The sequence below is a fragment of the Eriocheir sinensis genome, chromosome 12 (assembly GCF_024679095.1).
Source record: "Eriocheir sinensis breed Jianghai 21 chromosome 12, ASM2467909v1, whole genome shotgun sequence".
Taxonomy (NCBI): Eukaryota; Metazoa; Arthropoda; class Malacostraca; order Decapoda; family Varunidae; genus Eriocheir; species Eriocheir sinensis.
This window is the reverse complement of record NC_066520.1, coordinates 17,829,818-17,852,700: the sequence shown is the minus strand read 5'-3', so window position 1 is coordinate 17,852,700 and position 22,883 is coordinate 17,829,818. Positions and strand designations below refer to the sequence as shown.

Genomic DNA, 22,883 nt, shown 5'->3' with positions numbered 1-22,883 from the left:
TGCGCATCCCTCTAATGCAGGGGTTCCCAACCTTGGGTACATGTACCCCCAGTGGTACATATGCACTTTTCGTGGGGTACATTGGGTCCGAAAGAATAACAACTATTCTTCAATACATGGTGTTGTAATCTGCATTCAAATTGCACAATGTCGGGTTTTTTTTTCAATTTCCTCTTTTCAGTGAGCAATACTGTTATTTAAATTATATATATAATCAGTCTACACATACAGAGATCATGATAAAATAATATCAAAATATTACAATTTCATCTTTTTTATCTTTATTTTTTAGGGGTACACGGGAACCTATAAAACTGCCTAAAGGGTACAAAGGAACAAAAAGGTTGGGAACCCCTGGTCTAATGGCTAACAAGTAATTTCCTCTTCCCTTTAATTTGCAAACTAGAAGACTACCTGAAATGCATGTCGTCACACTGTATGGTCTTGGAGTGCTTCATATCCACGTCTCTCTCAAGCATTCATTTCTACGGCGGAAATTATTCACCTTCCTTACCTTCACCGCATCACCTGGGACGCATACCCAAGGCCGCTGCATCCCACAGGTAACCATAATCTCCCCCCCGTAGGCAGCGTCCAGGTATTATCCACCGAGTAACCTGTGGGCGGATAGACGGGCCGGGCCTCCTAAAGTTGCCAGGCTCCGAGGTCAGCTCTTCCCTCAAGCCAAGATCGTGCCCGCGTTAATTTGCGATGGTTACGGTCAGCCACGCCAGCCTTTGCACCGCGTCCAGGTAACATTATACAGGACGTGGTTGTATTGGGCTGGACTGGGCATGTTGCGTGGGTCAGGTGAACAGGTAAAAAGTCCCTACGTAGTCCCTCAATCATCCCTCACGCCATCCTGCTCCTCCTCCTCCTCCATCTCCTTCTCCTCTTAGCCTTCCCTCTCTCCTCCTCCTCCTCCTCCTCCACGTAGGTCAATAATAACTCAACCATATTAGGGTAAAAAAGAAGTTTGATCGTCGGAAAATTATAAGTTGTCTTGTTTTTTTTAGGAAAGACTCGTTTCTCCTCTTCTTCCATTCCTCCCTACTCGCCTTCTCCCTCCTCTACCTCCTCCTCCTCCTCCTCCTCGCGGCGTCAGGTGGGGCCAAAAAGAACAGAAGAAAGGTGTCGTTATTGTTCCATTGTCGTCGGCGCTGTAGTGTCTGTGAACGCGTTGTGGTGGCGCCGAGGGTTGGAGGAGAAGGAGAGGGCGTGGATCTCAGAGGGGCGGAGACATGCTTGCCGCCGGTGGTGAAAGAAAGAATTGACTGTAGCTTATAGTCTTGTGGTAGCAATAAAAGAAGTAGTAGTAGTAGTAGGAGGAGGAGGAGGAGGAGGAAGAGGAGGAGCAGGAGAAACAATGAAAATGAAGGTGAAAGAGGGAATGTTTAGTATATTTTGTTGTTTTGTGTTAGAAGAAAGAGGAGGAAGAGGACGAGGAAGTAATAGTAGTAGAAGTAATAGAAGTAGTAGTAGGAGGAGAAAGAAGAGAAGGAGCAGGGGAAACACACGAAAGGGATGATAAAAAGAGGGAATGCTTAGTATCTTTCATGTAGTTTTGTGTTAGAAGAAAGAGGAGGAAGAACACAAGGAAGTAAAAGTAGTAGAAGTAATAGTAGTAGTAGGAGGAGGACGAAGAGGAGGAGCAGGAGAAACACTGAAAGAGATGATAAAAGAGGAAATGCTTAGTATCTTTCATATAGTTTTGTGGTAGAAGGAAGAGAAAGAGAAAGGGGAAGCAGTGGTACATAGAAGGAGTAGCAGTTGGAAAAGGAAAATGAGATGTTGAATGATACGAGTAAATGCTTGGTATCTTTTCTTTAGCTCTATGGTTGAAGAAAGAGTAGGAAGAAAGAAGAGGAAGAAGAGGAGGGGGAGCAATGGTAGTGGGAGTCACGGAAGAGAAGTGAGAGGTATATTGGCCTTCGATAAGTGGTAATTATGTTCGATCGTCACGAGGGCGTTCACCGAAGAAAGTTTACCAGTGGAGGCCTTTCCGTGCCGCCAAGATGAGAGGGCCTCCAGATCACCGTTGAGTGCCTTCTGTCAACACCCAAAGAGCTTTGTGCGGGAGTATCGAAGCATAGAAGCACTGCGCCGTAATTACAGTTCGAATCCCGCTAACGTTCGGTACTTCCTGCATATTGATCGAAGCTGGTGAGTTGTTGGCATAGCAAATAGTGTGGCTTACGGAACGCTACGCAACACTGTGGGTCATATTCTTGATCAAGTATTTCGGCGCCTAAGCTTACACATTCGACAAGGCTTTCGTAGGACTTCTGAGCATTTCGGCGCCCAAGCTCATACATTTGGCAAGGCTTTCATAGGACTGCTGAGCATTTCGGCGCCCAAGCTCATACATTTGGCAAGGCTTTCATAGGACTTCTGAGCATTTCGGCGCCCAAGCTCATACATTTGGCAAGGCTTTCGTAGGACTTCTGAGCATTGCGGCGCCCAAGCTCATACATTTGGCAAGGCTTTCGTAGGACTTCTGAGCATTTCGGCGCCCAAGCTCATACATTTGGCAAGGCTTTCGTAGGACTTCCGAGCAATTCGGGGTAGTTTTATGACTCTGGTGGTAGTTTGTGTTGTTGGCATCACAAATATTATGACTTACGGAACGCCACGCAACACATCTTAAACATTACGGGGCTCAAGGTCACACATTTGGCAAGGCTTACGTAGGACTTCTAAGCATTTCCAGAGGTAGTTTTATGACCCTGGTGGTAGTTTGAGTTGTTGGCATAACAAATATTATGACTTACGGAACGCCACGCAACACTTCTTAAACATTTCGGGACTCAAGGTCACACATTTAAGGCTTTCGTAGGAGTCCTGATCGTTTCCAGTAGTTTTATGACCCTGGTGATAGTTTGACCCTTCTTCTGTACCAAAACCCTAAAAAACACTCTTGAGAACCCGACTGACCTTTTTGGCCTTTGAAAATAGGTGATGTGAGAGGGCGAAGCGTCTGAGAATACCCACTTGTGTACCGAAGGGCAGGGAGGAGGAGGTGAAAGTGAGGTGGAGGCGAGTGTGGGTAAACTAGCATAGCGAGCTGACGCCCCCCAAGGAAGTGAGGTGACGCCATCCCGCTAGTTTGTGGCCCTCTGGCGGCGGCTCATTCGTTAGTTCTTGTACATAATCATACCCCCGGATACCCAAGTCCCTCTAATGCTAGTTGTTACATGGAAGTACAATATTTCTTCGTGCCGGATACCTGATTGCCTTTGATTCTAGTCGTTTTCTGTGATTACAATATGCGTATGGTGTCTGGAGAGTGAAAACGTAAATAAATTTCCCTGTTCTTTCCTTTTATCATCTATTTTCACGTTTCCTAAATCTTTCTTTTCTATCTCCTTTTATCCATCTAAATACACCGTTCCCTTTTCATTCCCTTCTTATCTTCTTTTATCCATCTATATTTCACCGTTCCCTTTTCATTCCCTTCTTATCTTCTTTTATCCATCTATATTTCACCGTTCCCTTTTCATTCCCTTCTTATCTTCTTTTATCCATCTATATTTCACCGTTCCCTTTTCATTCCCTTCTTATCTTCTTTTATCCATCTATATTTCACCGTTCCCTTTTCATTCCCTTCTTATCTTCTTTTATCCATCTATATTTCACCGTTCCTTTTTCATTCCCTTCTTATCTTCTTTTATCCATCTATATTTCACCATTCCCTTGTGTGTGTCTTTTATTAGAACATGCAAGGTAACGAAAAGAGAAGCATCAAGGCACTTCGCTATAGCCATACTTGACTATCTCTCTTCTGCGCTAGATTCATCGTGTAAGGCTGTAAGCAATCATCGTGTTCCGGGCTTCTTGTTTTTTTTTATTCTTCTTTTGTTTTTGTTTTGTCTTGCTTCGTTTATATATGTCTTGCTTTACGTTATATTTTGTTTTGTTTTTTCCCCTTGTCGTGCCCCCTCCGCCTCCTCCTCCTCCTCCTCCCTAACGTTACAACCACTATCATGCAGTTTTCCTCCTCCTTCTGCACTACCACCTTACAGTTTTCCTCCTCCTACTCCTCCTATTTCTTCTCCTCCTCCGCAATCAACACTACCCTCAGTACAGCTTCCCCTTTCTTCACCTCACTCTTCTTCCAGTACAGTTTCTTCTTGCATACGTATTACCCTACGGAGGAGAGGATCAACACACTTCTCTAACCAATCTTGGCAACGCTTCCTGCTGTCTTATGCGCTTAATATAGAGGAGCATCGCGTATTTTTTTTTATATTTTGTTTTTTACCTTCTCTTGCCGCCTCTGCCATAAATCAATCAAGACATTCAGGTAAACATGGTGTGGTTTTTACGCGACTCATCCATCCGCCATCCACTTCCTCCACTTTCTTAGCTCTCTCCCTCTCTTGTTTAATTGAAAATATTTGTGCTCTCCACCGCGGCAGCTGAGTCCTCACTGGTCTATAGGAAGCTCATCAGTGCGTGTCTCAAGTGTATTTATGAACAAAGGCTCATAATAAGAATAAATATCTTCTTTGTTTATACGATTATCTTTTTTTTACGTGCAATTCGCCCACGTAAGCTGTTTTGTTTGTTTGTTTGTGTGCGTGTGTGGGTGTATATGTGTGTGCGTGCGTGTGCGTGTGTATGTATACTTCGAGATGGCATGGGCAATGTTTAAGTCTAAAAATTGTAGTGCATGAAAGAATCTATTATGGTAACTTTTGCTATGCCTCTTTATCTATACTATTGAAACAGGTGGGCATGTCTCAGTAGTAGAAGAAGTAGTAGTAGTAGTAGTAGTAGTAGTAGTAGTAGTAGTAGTAGTAGTAGTAGTAGTAGTAGTAGTAATAGTAATAGTAATAGTAGTAGTAGTAGTAGTAGTAGTAGTAATAGTAATAGTAATAGTAGTAGTAGTAGTAGTAGTAGTAGTAGTAGTAGTAGTAGTAGTAGTAGTAGTAGTAGTAGTAGTAGTAGTAGTAGTAGTAGTAGTAGTAGTAGTAGTAGTAGTAGTAATAGTAGTAGTAACGACAGCAAAAATATGGAAACGTAACCGCAAGTGTGTCAGTTTAACGCGTCTCTTGAGTCACCTTTCGCTCCCACAACAATGTCTCAACCGGCGATGATAGAGCCCGGCGCAGCACCGCAGAAACCACAAAAATAAACTACGCATTTATCTCCCATCACACTCCCAATCTCCCACACTCCATCTCGCGCCCTCCATCTTCCTCCCTCTCTCTCTCTCTTCTCCATGTCTCCCCTCGTGCGTGTGTCTCTCCTTTCTCCATCTTTTTTTTAATCGCCGTTCCCATTTTCTCTCAGTCACTCCCCTTCTCTTTCTCATTGTCATCCTCTTGCGCATTTTTTTCTCTTCTCTGTATTTTTCGCGGTCTCTGTCTCTGTCTCTCTCTGTACGTCCTTCCTTTTTCCTTTCTCTGATTCCTCTTATCTCCTTTTATCTATCCATTTTTCACTGTTCCCATTCTCTCTCGGTCCCTCCCCCTCCCCCTCCTTTTTCTCTGTCTTCTATTGCATATATTTCTCTGTAATCTTCGTTGTCTCTGTCTCTCTCTGTCCCTTCCGTTTCCTTTCTCGTTGTGACTTCTTTTTCTTATTTACTTTTATCTATATTTTTCATCGTCCCATTCTCTGTCACTCCCCTTTCTTTCTCAGTCTTCTCATGTACATATCTTTTTCTCTGCAGTCTTCGTTGTCTCTGTCTCTGTCTGTCTTCCTCTGTTCCTCCTTTTTCCACTTTGTGACATTCTTCTTTTTTCATCGTTCCCTTTTCCTCTCAATTCCTCCTCCTCTGCACCTTCTTTTTTTTTTCACCGTGTCTCCTCTCTCCCTCTACCCTTTCTTCCTCTCTGCGTCTCCTATTGCTCGTTATCTTTTTTTTCCCCCCTTTTTTTCCCCGTTCCCTTTCTCTCCCAAATTCTCCTCCTGTGTATCTCTTCTTTCCAGCGTCTGCTCTCTCCCTTTACCCTTCCTTCCTCTCTGTCTCCTATTGCGCATATCTTTTCTCATCTTTTTTGGGCCGTTCCCTTTCTCTCCCTCAGTCTCCTTCCCTTATCTCACTTTGTCTTGGCGGTGATGGGTCTGAGGCGGCCGGTCAACCAGAAGAATCACGCATCACTCAACACTATTCACAATCCTCCTTACACAGAGTCCGCGATGCTATCTTGCCCTCGCTATCCTCATGCAGGGGATCGGAGACAAGGGAGAACACTGCCCGGTAAAGTTTTGGAAGGCTTAAGAGGGAACGCAGGAAGAGGTTTAAGTCGTCTTGAAAAACTTGTTACCATTTCGATTTGACTTTATGAACAAGATATCTGATGTAGCGATTCTAATCCCGATCCTCCTTTTCAGTGCCTTGAGATTTAGACCCTCGCGTGCTGTGCTATTATTATGTTCAGGGAAGGGAGGGTCGTGTGAGGGTTTATTGCACGCATTCTTCGCCGACAGACACATGCACACACTCTCACTCGAACACACGCAGCGAAGTAATGCCTGCTAAACGGCCTCTCCATCTCTTACTTCGATGTAGGAGATGAAGCTGGACGTCTGTGTCTGTATTTACGTAACATGAAAGAGAAAAGGCACATACACTCGTACTCGAACATACGCAACGAAGTAATGCAGCGAAGTAATGTCTGCTAAACGGCCTTTCCATCTCTTACTTCGAGGTAGGAAATGAGGCTGGACGTCTGCGTTTACGTCTGTATTTATGTAACATGAAAGAAAAGGCACATACACTCTTACTCGAACACACGCAATGAAGTAATGTCTGCTGAAAGGCTTGCCCATCTCTTATACTTCGAGGTACGAGATGAGGATGGACGGTGATGTCTTTGTATATATCTTTACGTAACATCGAAGGGCCAAGGCACATCCACTATTACTCGAGCACACGCAACGAAGTAATCTCAGCTAAAAGGCTTGTCCGCCGAGGTCCGTGATGAGGATGAATGTCTAGGTCCTTACGTAACGTCGTGACAAGGTATACTTATTCAGCGGGGCGTCTATGGCTCGGCGCAGGAGGGTTTCCGATTGTGTCCGGGTGAGAAGCATCCGCGTGTAAACATCTTTCCCAAGACAACACTGGGGAGTATGTATTATCATCTTCATCTTACGGCGCTATGGCTTTCATCAGAGATTTGTAGAGAAACGAGACGGAAAATTATACCTGTTTTAATGGGTTTCTCTTTTTTTCTTATTTTCTGTGTCTTAGGCAATCCAACCGTCGTTTTATTCTCAGAACTTTGACTGCAGTGCTAAGATGCTATGCTATGTTATGCTTATTCAGCAGTAATTTAAGTTTCATCGGTTCACTGCACGATAAAATTTCACTGTTTTGGAGTGGAGATTTGAGCACGCGTAGCTATAGCGATGCACCCAATTTAACAACTTGCTAATGTGCACCTTACCCAGTCATTTTGGAATCGTTTAAATATAATTCACTACAGAACGCGATAATGTTACACTGTTCCTAAGATATAGCTCCGCACACTTCAGGTCCTGGTGATGCAGTAGAATGAGATAACGTCAACAGTATTAAATGGGAAGACGAAACCGGTCCATCAGGCAGCGGGGAACCAAAACAAGGGAGGGTTGGAAAGGCTGGCTGGGTCATGTCTCTCCCAAAGGCTCCTCTTGAAAGTAAAGAGACCAAAGGAGAATGAGACACGTGGGGATGCTGTGAGTGTGTGAGTGTGGGTTAGGGGGTGGGAGGGAGGCGTGTTAATGAGGGAAAGTGAAAACCGTGCAGGTGAGGGGAAGGGGAGAAGGAAAGGGAAGGAAAGGGAGGACGTGAGATGCGAGTGTGAGGAAAAGAAATGTAGGTAGTGACGCCTTGCATTGTAAAGAGGTATTTGATGGGAATGGGTGAGGGGGGACGGGGAGGAAGAGGTCAAGTATAATAGGTTTTGACTAAGAAATGTTATAGTAATGAAAAATAAGAAGGAAATAGAAGAGAAAAGCAGAAAAAAAGAAAAGAAGTCACTCTCCTCCTCCTCCTCATTATTATTATTATTATTATTATTATTATTATTATTATTATTATTATTATTATTATTATTATAGTTATCCCTGCAGTCCTTCCCTTGTAGGAGTCAATTGATGTCGCCGCCCTTGTTCCTCCACACAGACCTCAGCTGGGAGGGTCGAGGGGTCATGTGGGCCTTTGTCTCTCCTCCTCCTTCTCTTCCTCCTCCTCCCTAACGTTACAACCACTATCATGCAGTTTTCCTCCTCCTCCTCCTCCAACTCCTCCTTTTCCTCCTCCGCTATCAACACTACACTCAGTACATTGTCCCCTTTCTTCACCTCACTCTTCTTCCAATACAGTTTCTTCTTCCTTTTCACTCCTCTCTCTTCCATCTTGCTCTTCTTCTTCATCCTGTTCCTCCTGCTTCTCCTCATCCTGTTTTTCCTCCTCCTGCCCCTCCTCCTCCTCCTCCTAGCAAGCCTTATCAGGAGGGTAGCATGAGCTGGTGCCTCTGTTGTGAGCAAGAACGCCTAAGTTATTGGTCACGCGAGAGAGAGAGAGAGAGAGAGAGAGAGAGAGAGAGAGAGAGAGAGAGAGAGAGAGAGAGAGAGAGAGAGAGAGAGAGAGAGAGAGAGAGGGGGGGGGGGGTCGAGGAGTTTGTTATAGTTCCCGCGAGTGTAGGTCGTTTTTTATCGTGGTAGAAAACGTGTTGCCGTCACCACCAGTGAAAGACAAACTGTTTTAAGTCTAGTTTTTTATTCCCTCTTCACCTTCCCTTTCCTTACCTCGATCATATCTTTTGAAGAGCACCAATGGGAATATTTCCGCCTATGCTTTGAGTTTAAGTTCAGCGAATATAGAAAACAAACTTCGTAAATCAGTGAAATGTGTTAACGGGGCAGGACGGACCGAGCATGTGCAGTTGTTGATATTTGGAAAAACAACACGGGATAAAGTTTGTCGCGCTCAAGATCAACATATTATAGGGAACAACGTGAAGGATATAGTGGGAAGTATAGAGAAGTATAGGTTAGAGGAGAGGCCAAAGGGAGGGTATATAAACATGGTCAGAGAGCGATGAAAGTAACATACGAAGCTGAACATCCCTGCCCAGCCTCTCCGTTGATTCTGGGCACGCTACACCCTGGCTACACCGGCTTCCAGCGTTTCAGAACCGAAGACGAAGCCGATCATTAACCCTTCAGGCCCTGTCCGACCCAGCCTTACCCGGCACACGCAATTTTCTTGGTACCCGCGCCCGGAGATCAAGACACGACATAATTCCTTTTCAGGGAGATGGGAGTGGAGAGCCTAGGAGGGATTTCCCACGCAAGGCTTCCCCCCATACACCCTCACTCCCCCCTTAAAACGAAAAAGGTGCAGTGTCCTTTTGAGTTGGGTGACTGCAGGTAAAGGATATGGCATTGCAGATACATGGGTAGAAACGAAAGAGATTGATAGCATGGAGATTTGACGGGAGAGAAGACTGAGGTACAAATGTTGGGAAGAATAGAGGAATAGAAGATCGGAATGTCCTTTTGAGTTGGGTGACTGCAAAGGATATGGCATTGCAGGTTACATGGGTAGAAACGGGAGATTGATACCATGGAGATGTGACGGGAGGATAGATTAAGGTACAAATGTTGGGATGACTACAAGAATGGAAGATCAGGGAAGGCTAAGTAAGGTAGACAAAATGAAGAAGGGAGTGGATCAAAGCAAGACAGATAGTATGGGGACAGAGGAAGGACACAGTGGGAAGCAAAAGAAGTATAAGAAAGAATAAGAAGTAAAGGAACTGCCAGAAGGGAAGACAAACAAGGGAAACATGTCAAGGGAAGGATGAAAGTATTATAGCTAAGTGAACCCTCTCGCAAAGCCTCTCCCTCCTAATTAAGAAAACTATTAAGACTTCCACTATCTTTATAAACTATCTCTGACTATACAAGAACACATACGGATACACAAAGATACATCAGGATACACAAAACTATAAAACCATCTCCCTTCCCCTTCCACTTCCCTCCACAAACCCATCACCATCACTATGACACTCCACTATTACTACAAACCCTTCCCTATATCTAGCTCCTCTCCACCCCTTATTTGCTTCCCCTTCCCTCCCCTTCTCATCACCATCACCATCCCCACTGCGACCCTTCACCCCCTCCCCCTCCTCGTTCCTCTTCCCTCATCTCCACCTCTCCCCGTACCAATGCAATCTTACCCCCCTACATTGCACTCCATACTTCATACACATATATACATACATCCCCCCTCCCTCCCCCCACCCTATAGCAACTACGGGGGGAAGGTCGCGTGAGTCAGCTGCGAACGGTGAGAAAGTGGTGGTGGTGGTGGTGGTGATGGTGAAGGTGGTGTTATTTGTAGTAGGCGATGGTGTTACGACCAATACTCGCCTGGTGTCAGCTTCATCACCATTGTAACCACCACCACCACCATCACGCACGCATGACCATCCGCCTACATGCCTCGGAAATTGCATGCGTACACACACACACACACACACACACACACAGTACGCACCTCCCAGCAAAACTTAAGCGTAGAATCTGAATCTCCATCACGAAATTCACCTCTAAGTTCTTTTTTCTTTCACGGAGGACATTCCAGTTACAAATGTACGAAATACCACCCCCCCCCAAAAAAAAAGGAAAAGAAAGGAAAACATGACCCGTATAAATATAGCCTCTTATAAACATGCAGAGCCACACGATATAAAGAATACCGTCATCAGTATACAGAGTCAGTTTTCACGCGCCGTTATTTCTCCTCCTCTGCGAGCCTTATGGTAGAGAAAAATCAAAGACAAACAGCGTGATAGCCGTACGAAGGGTATATTTACTGAGAGAGAGAGAGAGAGAGAGAGAGAGAGAGAGAGAGAGAGAGAGAGAGAGAGAGAGAGAGAGAGAGAGATGGGGGGTAGGATAATGCGTGTGTGTGTGTGTGCGTGTGTGTGTGTGTGTGTGTGTTCAAGGAGAGAGGAAGGATGAGAGAGTGAGGAAAAAGGGAAAGAGGAGGAGGAAGGGGAGGAGGAGGAGGAGGAGGAGGAAGAGGAAGAGGGAAGGAAGAAGTAGGCAATTTTAGTTCCCGAAGAAGGAGAGAAGTTCGTCACGTTATGAGAGAGAGAGAGAGAGAGAGAGAGAGAGAGAGAGAGAGAGAGAGAGAGAGAGAGAGAGAGAGAGAGAGAGAGAGAGAGAGAGAGAGAGAGAGAGAGAGAGAGAGAGACAGAGAGAGAGAGAGAGAGAGATAGAGAGAGAGAGAGAGAGAGAGAGAGAGAGAGAGAGAGAGAGAGAGAGAGAGAGAGAGAGAGAGAGAGAGAGAGAGAGAGAGAGAGAGAGAGAGAGAGAGAGAGAGAGAGAGAGAGAGAGAGAGAGAGAGAGAGAGAGAGAGAGAGAGAGATATTGCACACGCCACTCAGCCAAGCGAATCACAAACAACCCTCTTCACAAGTTTAATCACAGCAACACAAACACACAAACGAACACACAAACGAACGAGAGGAGAAAAAAGGACAAAAAAGACGCGTTCGTGAGTAGACCAAAAAAAAAGTAAAAAAGCGAAAATAAAATCAAAACAAAAAAAAAAAAAAAATCCCACGAGAGCAAAGAAAAAAATAAGCGAAAAAAAAAGACGATTTCGGCGCGACGAACTCTCCAGGAAGTCTGTGAAGCCCCGAGGCGAGTTAAGAATGGGAAGAGGAGGAGGAGGAGGAGGAGGAGGTGGTGGGTGGGAAGGAGCAAGAGCACTATCATAATCATCGTCAGCAGCAGCAGGAGGGGGCGGCCGTCGCTTGGCAGGACAGTCATTGCGTTGTTGTGGGAGGGGAAGGTTGTCGAGGGCGTGTGTGGGAGGGACCTGTGGCTTACCTGACAGCTGAAGAGGACAGATGACCAAACTATACGTGCAGGTAAGGTTAATGACAGGTATAGGTGACGTGATTTGTTTATTCCATCATTTATACTGAAATTAATGGTAGTGGTAATTGCAATAGGTTAATAGAGGTTGTTTACGTGTGTGGGGAAGGGGGAGGGCGTAGGAGAGGGGGCAGAGCACAGGTGAGAAAGGTAATGTATAGGTAATGTTTGATGACAGGTGTGGACAGGTGTTTACTATTTACTATATTGTTTGAACTGGAATTAGTGGTAGTTTGTTTGGGGGGGAAGGGGGAGGGGTAGGTACGTGTCAGGGGGGAGGAGGAGGGATAGGACAGGTAAAAGAGGTAATGTATAGCAGTATAGGTAAGGCTTAATTAATGACAGGTGTGAAAAAGGTGTTCACTACTTATTGTATTGTTTGAACTGGAACTATACAGCGATAGGTAGGGAGTGGTAGTTTGTGTGGTGGTGGGGGGCGACTGTGTGTGTGTGTGTGTGTGTGACGCCATGCACCTCTCGCCGTGAGTGGTTGTGGTGGTAATGATGTGGAACTCTGCAAATAGCGTGTTGACAGGACGGCCCTCTTCACCCTCACCAATAACGAACCACTTCTCGCTCATCGCCTCACGCATCGAGCATCGCATCCCCCAACCTCAGGGCCATTTTCTTAAACAATTCTCCCCCCAAGCACACATATTCGACAAGACTTTCGTGGGATTTGTGAGCATTCCCAGCGTTAACCTTATGACCCTGGTGGTAGTGTGACCCTTCTTCTCTGCTACGAACCTAAAAGAAACCCTCATTAGAACCTGATCGATCTATTCGGGCTTTGGAAATAGTTGATGTGAGAGGAGGAAGAGTCTAAGAACATCAACCGCATAATACTCGTTTCAATTACATCACATCGCCTTTTAAGTCACACACGTTACCTCATAAAATCGTCTCCGTTGCCTAGTGGGAGAAAGTGAAGAAAGGTAGTGATGACGGAGAAGGAAGAGGAGGGAATGCGGTAGTAAGGATAATGAGAGGAGGAGGAGAAGGAGGAAGTTCGGTGGTAAAGGTGTTAGAGGAGGTGAAGGCAGGAGGTCAACGTAATGGTTTTGGGGGTGGAGCGTCGGTCAGAGGTCATCCAGTCGTTGACACTAACCAACCAGTGACGCGCTCCCACCAGAGACAAACTACATCGTTAAATCTTTCGCTCTTTCTCTTTAACATTATCCATCTTTTCTGATCTCTTCGTCTTTCTTCTCCTTCTGTCACTTTCTTTCTCTTTGTTCTTTTTCAGCCATTCTCGTTACTGTCGTGTATTTTTCATTCATATTTATCCATCTTATGTATCCCTTCGTCTTTCCACTCTTTTTTCCCCTTTCCTTTTTGTTCCTTTATGTCCATTCTCATCGCTGTCGTGTATTTCTTCCGTTCCCTTTCCCACTCTCTTAACCTTTTCTCATTTTCTTTCATACGTATTTCCATTCTTCTCGCTTATTCTCTCCCTCACGCAGTACTCTCTTTTTATATCCGGCCCTTTTCTTTCTCTTTTACGTCCATTCGCATCTCTCTCCTTTCTTCTTCTATCCTTTTTCTCTTTATAATCACCCTCGTTTTCCATTTACCCTTTTCGTTATGTTAGTACTTACATTCCTTTCACATAATGATCTCTCCCTCACGCATTACTTTTTCCTTCCTCCGACAGATGGCGAGTATCGAGGTGTCGCTAGGGTGGAAGAGGCGGCGGGAGGCGCTGCTGGAGACGCTGCCCCGAGCCGCCCGTGACCTGGTGAGGGAGCTGGACACCCTGCACCAGGCCCTCAGAGACAAGGACACCGTCATACAAACGTGAGTGACTCTTAAGCCCTTATTCTTAAACGTATTGGCACCGCAGTTCGCCTGTTTGAAAAGGCTCTCGTAGAAGTTGCTGGGGATTTCATGGACTGTTTTGTGAACCTAGTAACAGTTTTACATGGCCTCTGCATCTTGAAGGAGAAAATTATCCTTGAATGCGCGGTTAATCTTCTCTACGGCCCTGGAAAATGGTATACTAATAGGAACCCGATAAGTTTAAAAATATGGACATTAAGCTTTTGTTGTTTGTTATTAATGATGTAACTTTTCTATTTGCATTTTTCCGTCAAACTCAATAATTTATCTATCTTATAATTATTTTTATTCAACTGTACATGTTCCCTTTGTATCAGTAGGATTTTTTTATTTAACTTTTTTCTGCCAGTAATGATGTAACTCTTTGTTGAAGGGCGCGGGTGTGGCGGGCGTGACGGACAGTGACAGGTGTTTTGCGGGCCGTGGCGTTACTGATAGCCGTAGCAATAAAGTAACTAAATAAATAAAACTATAATTATACGGACCTTGAGCATGATTACAGCGAAGCCAGGCACCAGAACCGCGGCTAACATCACCGCTACCGTATACCGCTGCTAGTGATGTTGTGACCATGAAATTATTATAGGAAAAAAAAATCCCACCGTCAGTACGTTTTAACAGACTTTTGTAACATGGCCTTCTAAGTCACTTCAAATTTCTTAAAATGGCCATAGTTTTATTCGTTTTCCGTCCTCAGCAGTTTCTTATCCTCTACATCCTTCTCATCCTCTGGCAGCTTGAGGACTACTAACTTCAGTCACTCCAAATTATTTCTTGGCCATAGTTTTTAGTCCTTCATCTTCAATCCGTCTTTATCCTACAAACATTCTCTCGCGTGACTTGAAGACCCGTATCACGTTTCAACAGCTTCAGTATTGCAGCATGGTCTTCAAAGTCATTTCAAAATCTTAAGTGCCCAATAGCCCTGAGTCCTATTTATCGCTCTCAACCCTTCCATATCATACAAACATATCCTTATGCAACTTATTAAGGACCCAGATCACGTTTCAACAACCAGTAGTGCAACACGGCCTTCAAAGTCATTCCAAATCATTTCGTAGCCATAGTTTTGAGTCCTTTTTCCTCCTCAACCCTTCGTGATCCTATAAACCATCTCTTCTTTTCCTCACACAGCTTAAAGACCCAGATCACCAACCTCGGCGGGACGGTGGGCGGCGGCGGCAGCGAGGGCGGCGGCGCGCTGACGGAGACGGAGCGACGCAGCGTGCAGGAGCGGCTGGCGAAGGTCCAGGGCGAGCTCGACTCCAAGCGTGTGGCCGTCAAGAACCTCAAACTGGCACTGGAAAAGATCGACATCACGGAGTAAGTCAGTCATCCAGAGTACAAGTTTTTTTTTTTTCCGTTTAAAATGATAGGCATGAACTTTATTTTTTTCCGACTCTTAGGTAGTTGACCATATTGCAGGGTCTCTCTTCATTCCTTCTCCTCTTTTTTTCTCCTCCTCCTCCTCTCCCTTTACTATTTATTTTTATCCTTCTTCTTCCTCCTCCTTCTGTCTCCCTTTCTCCATTACTCTTTCTTCGTTTATCTCAGGGTAATATTTTTTTTATATTCGTAAACGGTAACATTACTACTACTACTACTATACTGCTACTACTACTACTACTACTACTACTGCTACTACTACTGCTATTACTACTACTACTACTACTACTGTTGTTGTTTTCCGCTATCGTCAGCTGGAAGATTATTAAACTTTTATGAAGACAGACTATACTTTTTCCTAGGTTGCTTGTGATGGTGGACAGCAAGAAAGAGTAAGGGATTGTTTAGCCGTCATAAAACAGAGGCACTGAGCTCGTTATTCAACCTAAACACATACGCAGAGTGTTCTTGTGGCGTGACTTGAATGTTGTTCGTGTTTACATCTTTTTGAAGCCTTTTACTACTCCACCACCTGTGATATCCATGTCCTCCAACCGTCTTCCTTCGTCGATTTGCGTTGTCTATTCTGTCTTAACTCTCTCTTTCCTGTCATAGCAGAGTTACCCTTTCTGTCTCGATTGTGGTAGACTCACCCTCTTTTTCTTTACTGTGTGCCTGTAGCTGTATGCCCTCTTCGCTGCTGGCCTTTTTTCTTTCTTTCTTTTCTCCGTCATCACAGCTACCACTCGCGTTTTTTCCTCTCTCAAAAGCAGCCGCCTCCCCTTATTCATTGCGTTCTTCCTTTCCTTTACGGTGTACTTACATGCCTTCGCCGCCGCTGGTCTTTCTCTTTTTTTCCTTTTTTCCTTCGCCATCACAGCTGCTCTTAATGTCTCCTTCTCCTCTATCAACAGCAACATAGACGTCAGGATCCGCGCCGCCGAGCTTGAATACGAACTGGAGCGGGAAGAGCTTAACATCCTCAACCTGAAGGAGGAGTCGAACGTTCTCACCACGCGGCTGCAGGAGAACACCCCATCCCCGGCCTGCAACGGCGTCTCGGGAAGCAACTCCTCTCTCCACGCCCTCCTCACGTCTGCGGGAGGGGCGGCGGCGCTAGGGGGAGCCTCGCTACTGAGCCTTACCATTCCCCACACCCCAGGTAACCCGCCCTTCCATGTGACCCCGCGCCCGCCTCTCGGTTGCGTCATTGATTGGGCCACGGACGACACCCGCCTCAAGAAAGGAGACAGGTGAGTGATATTCAGTAGGCTGAGTTTTTTTTTACTTAACAGATATTTAGATTGAAAACCGGATGATTGTATGTAGCTTATCTTCATTTCAGCTGTTTATGTATCTAACCTTTTCCTTTTTTTCTGTCCAATCCTTATTCTTTCTTGCCAATCTTTCCTTCTTCTTTGTTTTTCTTTACTCTTTCTTCCTTGACAATCCTTATTCTTTCCTACTTGCCAATCCTTTCTTCCCAAAACCTTCTTCCGTGCTAATCACTCACCCGTTACTTTTCCTTCCTCCTCCCTTCTTCCTTGCCAATCCTTACTCTTTCCTACTTCCCAATCCTTCCTCCCCAATCCCTCCTCCTTCCTCGCCAATCCTTCACCCGTTACTTCTCCTTCCTCCTCTTCATCCCTCATATTTCTCCCACGATCCTCGGACACATCCACCCGTCTACGTATCTAACCTTTCCCTGTTCTCTGACCCTTCCTTTGCTAATCCCTTATCCGTTACTCTACTCTTCCTTCCTCCCCCTCACCCCTTCTGTTTCTCCCACGACCCTCGATCCTTCGCCTCCCCTAATAATCATTCCTGACGTTCACTAACCCCCACCCTAACCGTAGGTATACCTCACCTTTCCGGGTCATAAATTTGCATGTCCTCTTTTTTTCCCCCCCACCCTTGTTTAATTCCTCGTCTTACCCTTGTACCGTAATTGCTATATAGTCGCCCTCTACCTACCTGGCCATACCTTTATATTTAACTATTTCATATCTTCCCCTTGCTTACCATTTTAATACAGCACACTACCCTCCCTCCCTTGCCTTGTCTTAATGAGCGATGTATTACTATTCCTTAACTTACATGTATGCAAACTTTACTTTTCTCATGATCTGTTTCTTATTGTCTCTTTTCTCATCTCTGCTCTACCTTCAATCTTTTTACCTGCATCACATTATATATTTACGTGCCCCTAACCATCCGCAGACTGGTGGAGGTGAACGGCGAGGGCGTGGTGGGGTGCGGGCTGGAGCAGGTCACACGCGTCATGGGCAGCACCACGCACCTCAACCTGGTCGTCGCGCGCCCCGTCACAGGTGAGCGCCAAGCGAGGCGTTGCATCATTTCTCTCCGCATGTGTGGAATTCATATATTTAGATGCAATTTTGACATCGTTAATTAATGTGCTTTATTTTTTGTTTAGTTGTTTCTTTATATTTTTTTCTTTTACTGCATATCTTATAATTGAATATCCCTTTTTATAGTTCAAACTTGAAGAATCTGGTACTTATCCATGTTAAAAGGAATCTTCCATTTATCAGACAGAATATTCTCATCATAGTTATTTGGTCAGTAAGTCATCAAACAATCTTGTACATAAGAATCCAGAATCTATACACACCATCAATATCATTTTATTTTTTTCTTAAGGATCACAGTTTGCAGTTTTCTTTCCCAGCTTCTAACATATTCATGCCCCACAGGACCCAGCCGCAAATCAGAGGACAGATCAAAGGAAGTAAAGGAGCTCTCTGCAAAGCTGGATAAGACACAGAAGGAGAAAGAATCCTTCAAGTAAGTCCTATATTCCCATGCTGGGAGGTATTTTTCCCCTAAAAAGTTTCCCAATTTATATGCATGATTCATAGTAAAGAATCTTTAAGTCATATAACAATAAATCAATCTTCATTTTCAACAGTTTTTTTACTTTTTTTTTTTTTTTTCTTCAGAGCACTTATTTATATTATTATGCATATGTAAAAGATCTTAAAGTCATATAACATATAACAATAAATCATTTCAAATTTTTTTTGTACCTTTGCATTTTTTTCTTCAGAGCACTTTTTTTCTTGATGGGAGAATTAACAAGATAACGAACACACACTGCAGAGTTTTATTATGGAACATCTTTCGTTGGACTAACATGTTCTCCCTCCCACCAGGAGCGACAACACTCGGCTCAGTCACCGCATCAGCTACCTAGAAGAGCAGGTGTTGGAGCTGCAGAACGCCCTGACATGCACCCGGGAGGTGGAGCGAGTCCCTGCGGAAGGCAAGGCCATCGTCACCACCACCCACCAGCCTGGCACCACCGTCATCCAAGTAAGTGATCCTCTTGGATGCATCTGTACCTCAGTTGTCTGCCTTTTTACCTGCATTTGAAAGGGGAAGAAAAGTAAAATTATGTATTTTTGTAGTAATAATACTTTTTCAAGCTTCATTCCCTATATTTACCTATTTTTAGTTTTCATCTTTAGAACAGCATAAGGTATGAATATGATTAATCAGATCTTCATCATCCAGTCTTTTCCCTCCCCGATCTTGACAGTGTGTGCCTCCCCAGGTGTTCCAGAAGGGGGAGCAGCGCCTGGCCGTGGCGAGCCCCCAGCTGAGGAACGGAGAAGTGGAGCGTGCCCAACAGTACCCAACCTTACCTCGTGTTAGATCCCCTGACTCCTCCCTCTCTTCCCCTACCTCATGTTCCTCTTCTACCTCTTCTTCTGCCTCTTCTGACCCCCACCACAACCACCAGCACTCTGCCCAGGGCCAGGGAAGTGCGTCAAGGCCACCAACCGCTGACCACCGCAAGCGAGTCATCTCCCCAAGACCTGAATCAAAAAATGAGGTTGGTATTGCAGTAGATTGTTTGTCAACCCTGCTCACTGGGTTATTTCCGTAATGCCACGTCAGCACGGGTGAGCACTGTCTGGCGGGCACTGCCCGCTGAGCATATTTCTCCTGCTTATTAGCAGTATTACCAGATGGAGCAATTCCCGGCAGGCTCCACACTATTGGGGGGTGCCCGGCGGGCAAGGCCTGCGGACTTTGCCCGTGGTGTTGTCCACAAGGCTGAGCTGCTGGTTCAACTGGTTGGCGGGTAGCTGGCAGTAACCAAGGGTTGTGAGCGGGTTGTTTGTAGTGTGGTATGATCACCATGATGCGTGCCATAATTTAAAAGAAGATTTCACTCTATGCAATCATAATTGTTGCCTGCATAAAAAAGAAACTGAAGAGATCACAGAAAAGTGTGTGGTGTAGGGAGGGGTTTTGGGTAGTTTTGTGACTGTCTTGCATGAACTACAGGAGGATGGACATCAACACCTTTTATACACTCCTGGCAAAAGTAGAACCTTACATAAAGAGGCATGATACAAATATGAGGCAAACATTGCACCCGCAGCATGTCTGGAGGCAACTCTCAGATTTCTGGCTAGTGGGTGTTCGTACACATCCCTCCAGTATAGCACGAGGATATCTAAGCAGAGTTTATCTGCCATCATACCAGAAACTTGCCAAGATATATAAAGTTCTCACTACATGATATGTAAGTGAGCCTACGCACGTTGTGCGTCCGGTAGTGTAGTAGCTCCATACCGACGTCAAAACTGCGGCCATTGCCCGTGCTCTGTATGAGCTGCGGGCATGGGCAATTTGATGCTTTGCCCACTAAATGTACCCGCTGACAGCCAAAGTCCTTGTGCCCACCGGTCAGTGCTCAACTGTATGGATGTGGCATAACCCAGTGGTGCTCACTTCTGACATCATCAGCGCACATTCCTGCTTCCTATCATGATCTGGTAACAATGTTTGCCCAACGGGCAGTGCTCGATCATGTGGATGCACCTTAAGAGACAATCCCAAGTGGAGGAGGTCAAAGGGATGCCTACATAGTTCGTGGCTAAAGAAAGTCGATAGATTGTGCCAGGAGGAATGGGTAGGGCCCCGCATGGAGACATGCCCGTAGGAACTCTCAGGGTTGGCAGTGTAGTGTGGACAATGTGATTTGCCTCCCAGTGTATGCCCCTACTGATTGATTGAGAACATAGAAAAAATTGAATAATAAAGTTGCACTTATTTAGGATGTTTTTTAGCATGTACTGAAATACTATTGAAATGGATGAGAGTAGAAGGATGCAAAGATTCACTTCTAAGGGAACATGAAAAACAGTAACTAATTTATCATGAAATGGATTATATTCATGTTTCCGAACACTTCCCAAATAAAATTCCCTTTCTTCAACAGGACTCCCGACCACCTTCCCGCACCAAACCAGTACCACCCAAGAAACCTGAACGCCTGAGTCTACAGCGTACCACCAGCCTCCAGAATGTAGAGGAAGGACCGTCAAACACCTCCGCACCCTTACCGACCCCCACCACCAACTCCACCACATCCACTTGGCAACAACAGCCCCTCCAGACGTGGTCCTCCCTCGACACTGACATCCACTGCCAGGAACACACCATCTCCACTCAACCTATTTATGAGAGAGGGTGTGAGAGGCAAGACTACTGCAGCCACGAGAATATTTACGAGAAACAGCATGAGCACTATCCACCGTCTCATCACAACGGTACCTGGAACCACAACCATCACTATTCCGGTGGTGGGAACAGGAGTGGGAATATAATGATGGTAGTGAGTGCGACCCCAATGGTTACTGACAATCACATGACGCAGCGCCCCCCACCACAAGGACCGTCAGCCAGCACAGTCACTACCACCACGACGATCAGTGACAAGCCGCATCACCACTACCACCCTAACCATCAGCACCACAGTAGTCATCGGCCCCTGTCCCCAGATGCATCCTACCACCTGGATACCTACGGCAGCAAGAGTCATGATGAGGCAAGAGACACCTACAGCCCCTCCGCTACCACCACGCACTACACCACATCCGTTTCTCATTCCCATAATCACAGGAACAGCCAGCAACATGACCACAATCACACTCACCAAAGACTATCAACTTACACCCACCACACTCATTTCACTCTCCAAAGCCCTCCAACACCTGTGGCCTCAAGAAATTCTGCCAACCTTGCCATGGCCTCCAGTCCCCGGCCTCACGAGCAGTGGTGCTGAGAGACAGGCATTCAACCAGTTACCATGTGTACAGATACCCAACACCTGTTGCACCCAAGGCTCAACACTTCACCTACAAGAACTATTGCAGGGGAGCATACACTGAGGAAGGGCATTGCTTTGCCACCCTGTTCCCAGGAGTTCCCTGAGCACACTTTCATGCAGGCTGCCTTCCCACCCCATTAATAATTCAAGGCTGGATTTATACTCTCTCAAGCTTCATGGGCATCCCTCATGGCTGCCTCTACACAGAATTATCATACAGACATAATCTAGTGAAAAGGGGCTACTCCTGGATAACATGCCACTTGCCCATGTAGCCAGAGGTCACCGATTTGACAGTCATTTCAGTGATACCTCCTAATTTTGTAAGGGCAGTTATTACCAGAGGCATTATTCATCTCCATGTCTTGGTCATGAAGGAAGATATCAACAAAGGCACACGACTCAGTGTTGAGTGAGTCTATAAGATCGTGAGACAATGGGGATGGTATGTGCACATTTTGCTCTTCTGACCAGTACAAAAGTGCTCTTGCTCACAGTTAAAAGAAATGGTAATAACCAAGAACTATTCCTATGGATAGAATAATGTAAGGCACTAATATACATATCTATATACATGATACCTATGCATATTAGTGCTTTACAGTGGAATGCTGGAGTTATATATAGCGAGTGATAATTTTGGAGAAACAATTCAAGGAAATGCATGATTATGACTGAAGACCATGATGTAAACAATTTATATCATAAGCTGCATGGATGCAGGTATCACTTTGGGGCCCTTCTGCTGTGGACATAACTTGGCTCACGCAGTGATCTCATTCAAACTAAATAATTTGTTTAGTGTAGACGTGAGACTGCTGCAGCATGTGTACTGAGGGGGTCTAGGACTCCCTAAACCTTGTAAATAATCTCTGTACAGCTGTGCTTTTCTACACTATGTATGTAACCAGAAATTTCAGATAACTAATAAAATCTATAAATAAAGTTTACTTGAGAACTGTAAATACTTCCTTACCTTACTTTTATCTTATCTGATAAAATGAAAGTAGAAAATCATTGATGGCCAAGTGGTTTGAGTCCAGCCTGCTGCTACAAGCTGACGATATTCAATCATCGCTGAGTGGCCTAAGACTACCCACATAGTGTCCTGAGGACCACCTATCAACCCAAATTGTAGATTAACTCTAAAGAGGATAAAAAAAAATTGAGCTCTGAGGGGTAGCATGACCCAAGCAAGATAGCACCACTATAAACACATGCCTGCACCATAACAGGCTGGAGCCGACCACTAGACCCCACCAAGAAAAACACTATGCCCAACATATATAATGAATGACACTCAAAATTTCACTGGCTTTCATTGCAGCATCAACTTCAGATAATACATTTTCACCATTTATAAAACCTGTCCATCCTAAGACTATAGTTTGTAGTCTACAGCAGCGTAATGTTGCTTAACTATCACACAGAAGAAGAAACACCAGCATACCTCCATAATGAAACAAGAAGTGGGATGTGTAGCAGTGGGCAGGAACATCACATCACAGTAAAAGCTCCAGTGATCGTGAGCCCGGCCTTCCCTCACAATGGGCCACTCGGATGCCGGTCTGCCTGCACACTGTCATAAAATACATCACTAATTTTACTACCT

General features: G+C 45.1%; 1 protein-coding gene across 4 annotated transcripts in view; it reads left to right on the top strand.

Moving 5' to 3' along the window:
* LOC126997519 (uncharacterized) overlaps positions 1 to 22,221 on the top strand; it is a 126,993-nt gene extending 104,772 nt beyond the window's left edge. For 2 of the 4 annotated variants that reach the window (XM_050858658.1, XM_050858660.1), the window contains 8 exons: positions 13,553 to 13,695; positions 14,872 to 15,060; positions 16,038 to 16,376; positions 17,344 to 17,453; positions 17,841 to 17,931; positions 18,300 to 18,459; positions 18,686 to 18,982; positions 20,381 to 22,221. In XM_050858658.1, coding sequence (XP_050714615.1) covers positions 13,553 to 13,695; positions 14,872 to 15,060; positions 16,038 to 16,376; positions 17,344 to 17,453; positions 17,841 to 17,931; positions 18,300 to 18,459; positions 18,686 to 18,982; positions 20,381 to 21,226 — 2,175 coding nt within the window. In that variant the 3' untranslated portion in view covers positions 21,227 to 22,221. Of the gene's footprint in view, positions 1 to 11,749; positions 11,892 to 13,552; positions 13,696 to 14,871; positions 15,061 to 16,037; positions 16,377 to 17,343; positions 17,454 to 17,840; positions 17,932 to 18,299; positions 18,460 to 18,685; positions 18,983 to 20,380 lie in introns of those variants that run through there. The other 2 variants (XM_050858661.1, XM_050858659.1) reach the window with 2 other exon arrangements.
* The last annotated feature ends 662 nt before the right edge of the window (positions 22,222 to 22,883 follow it).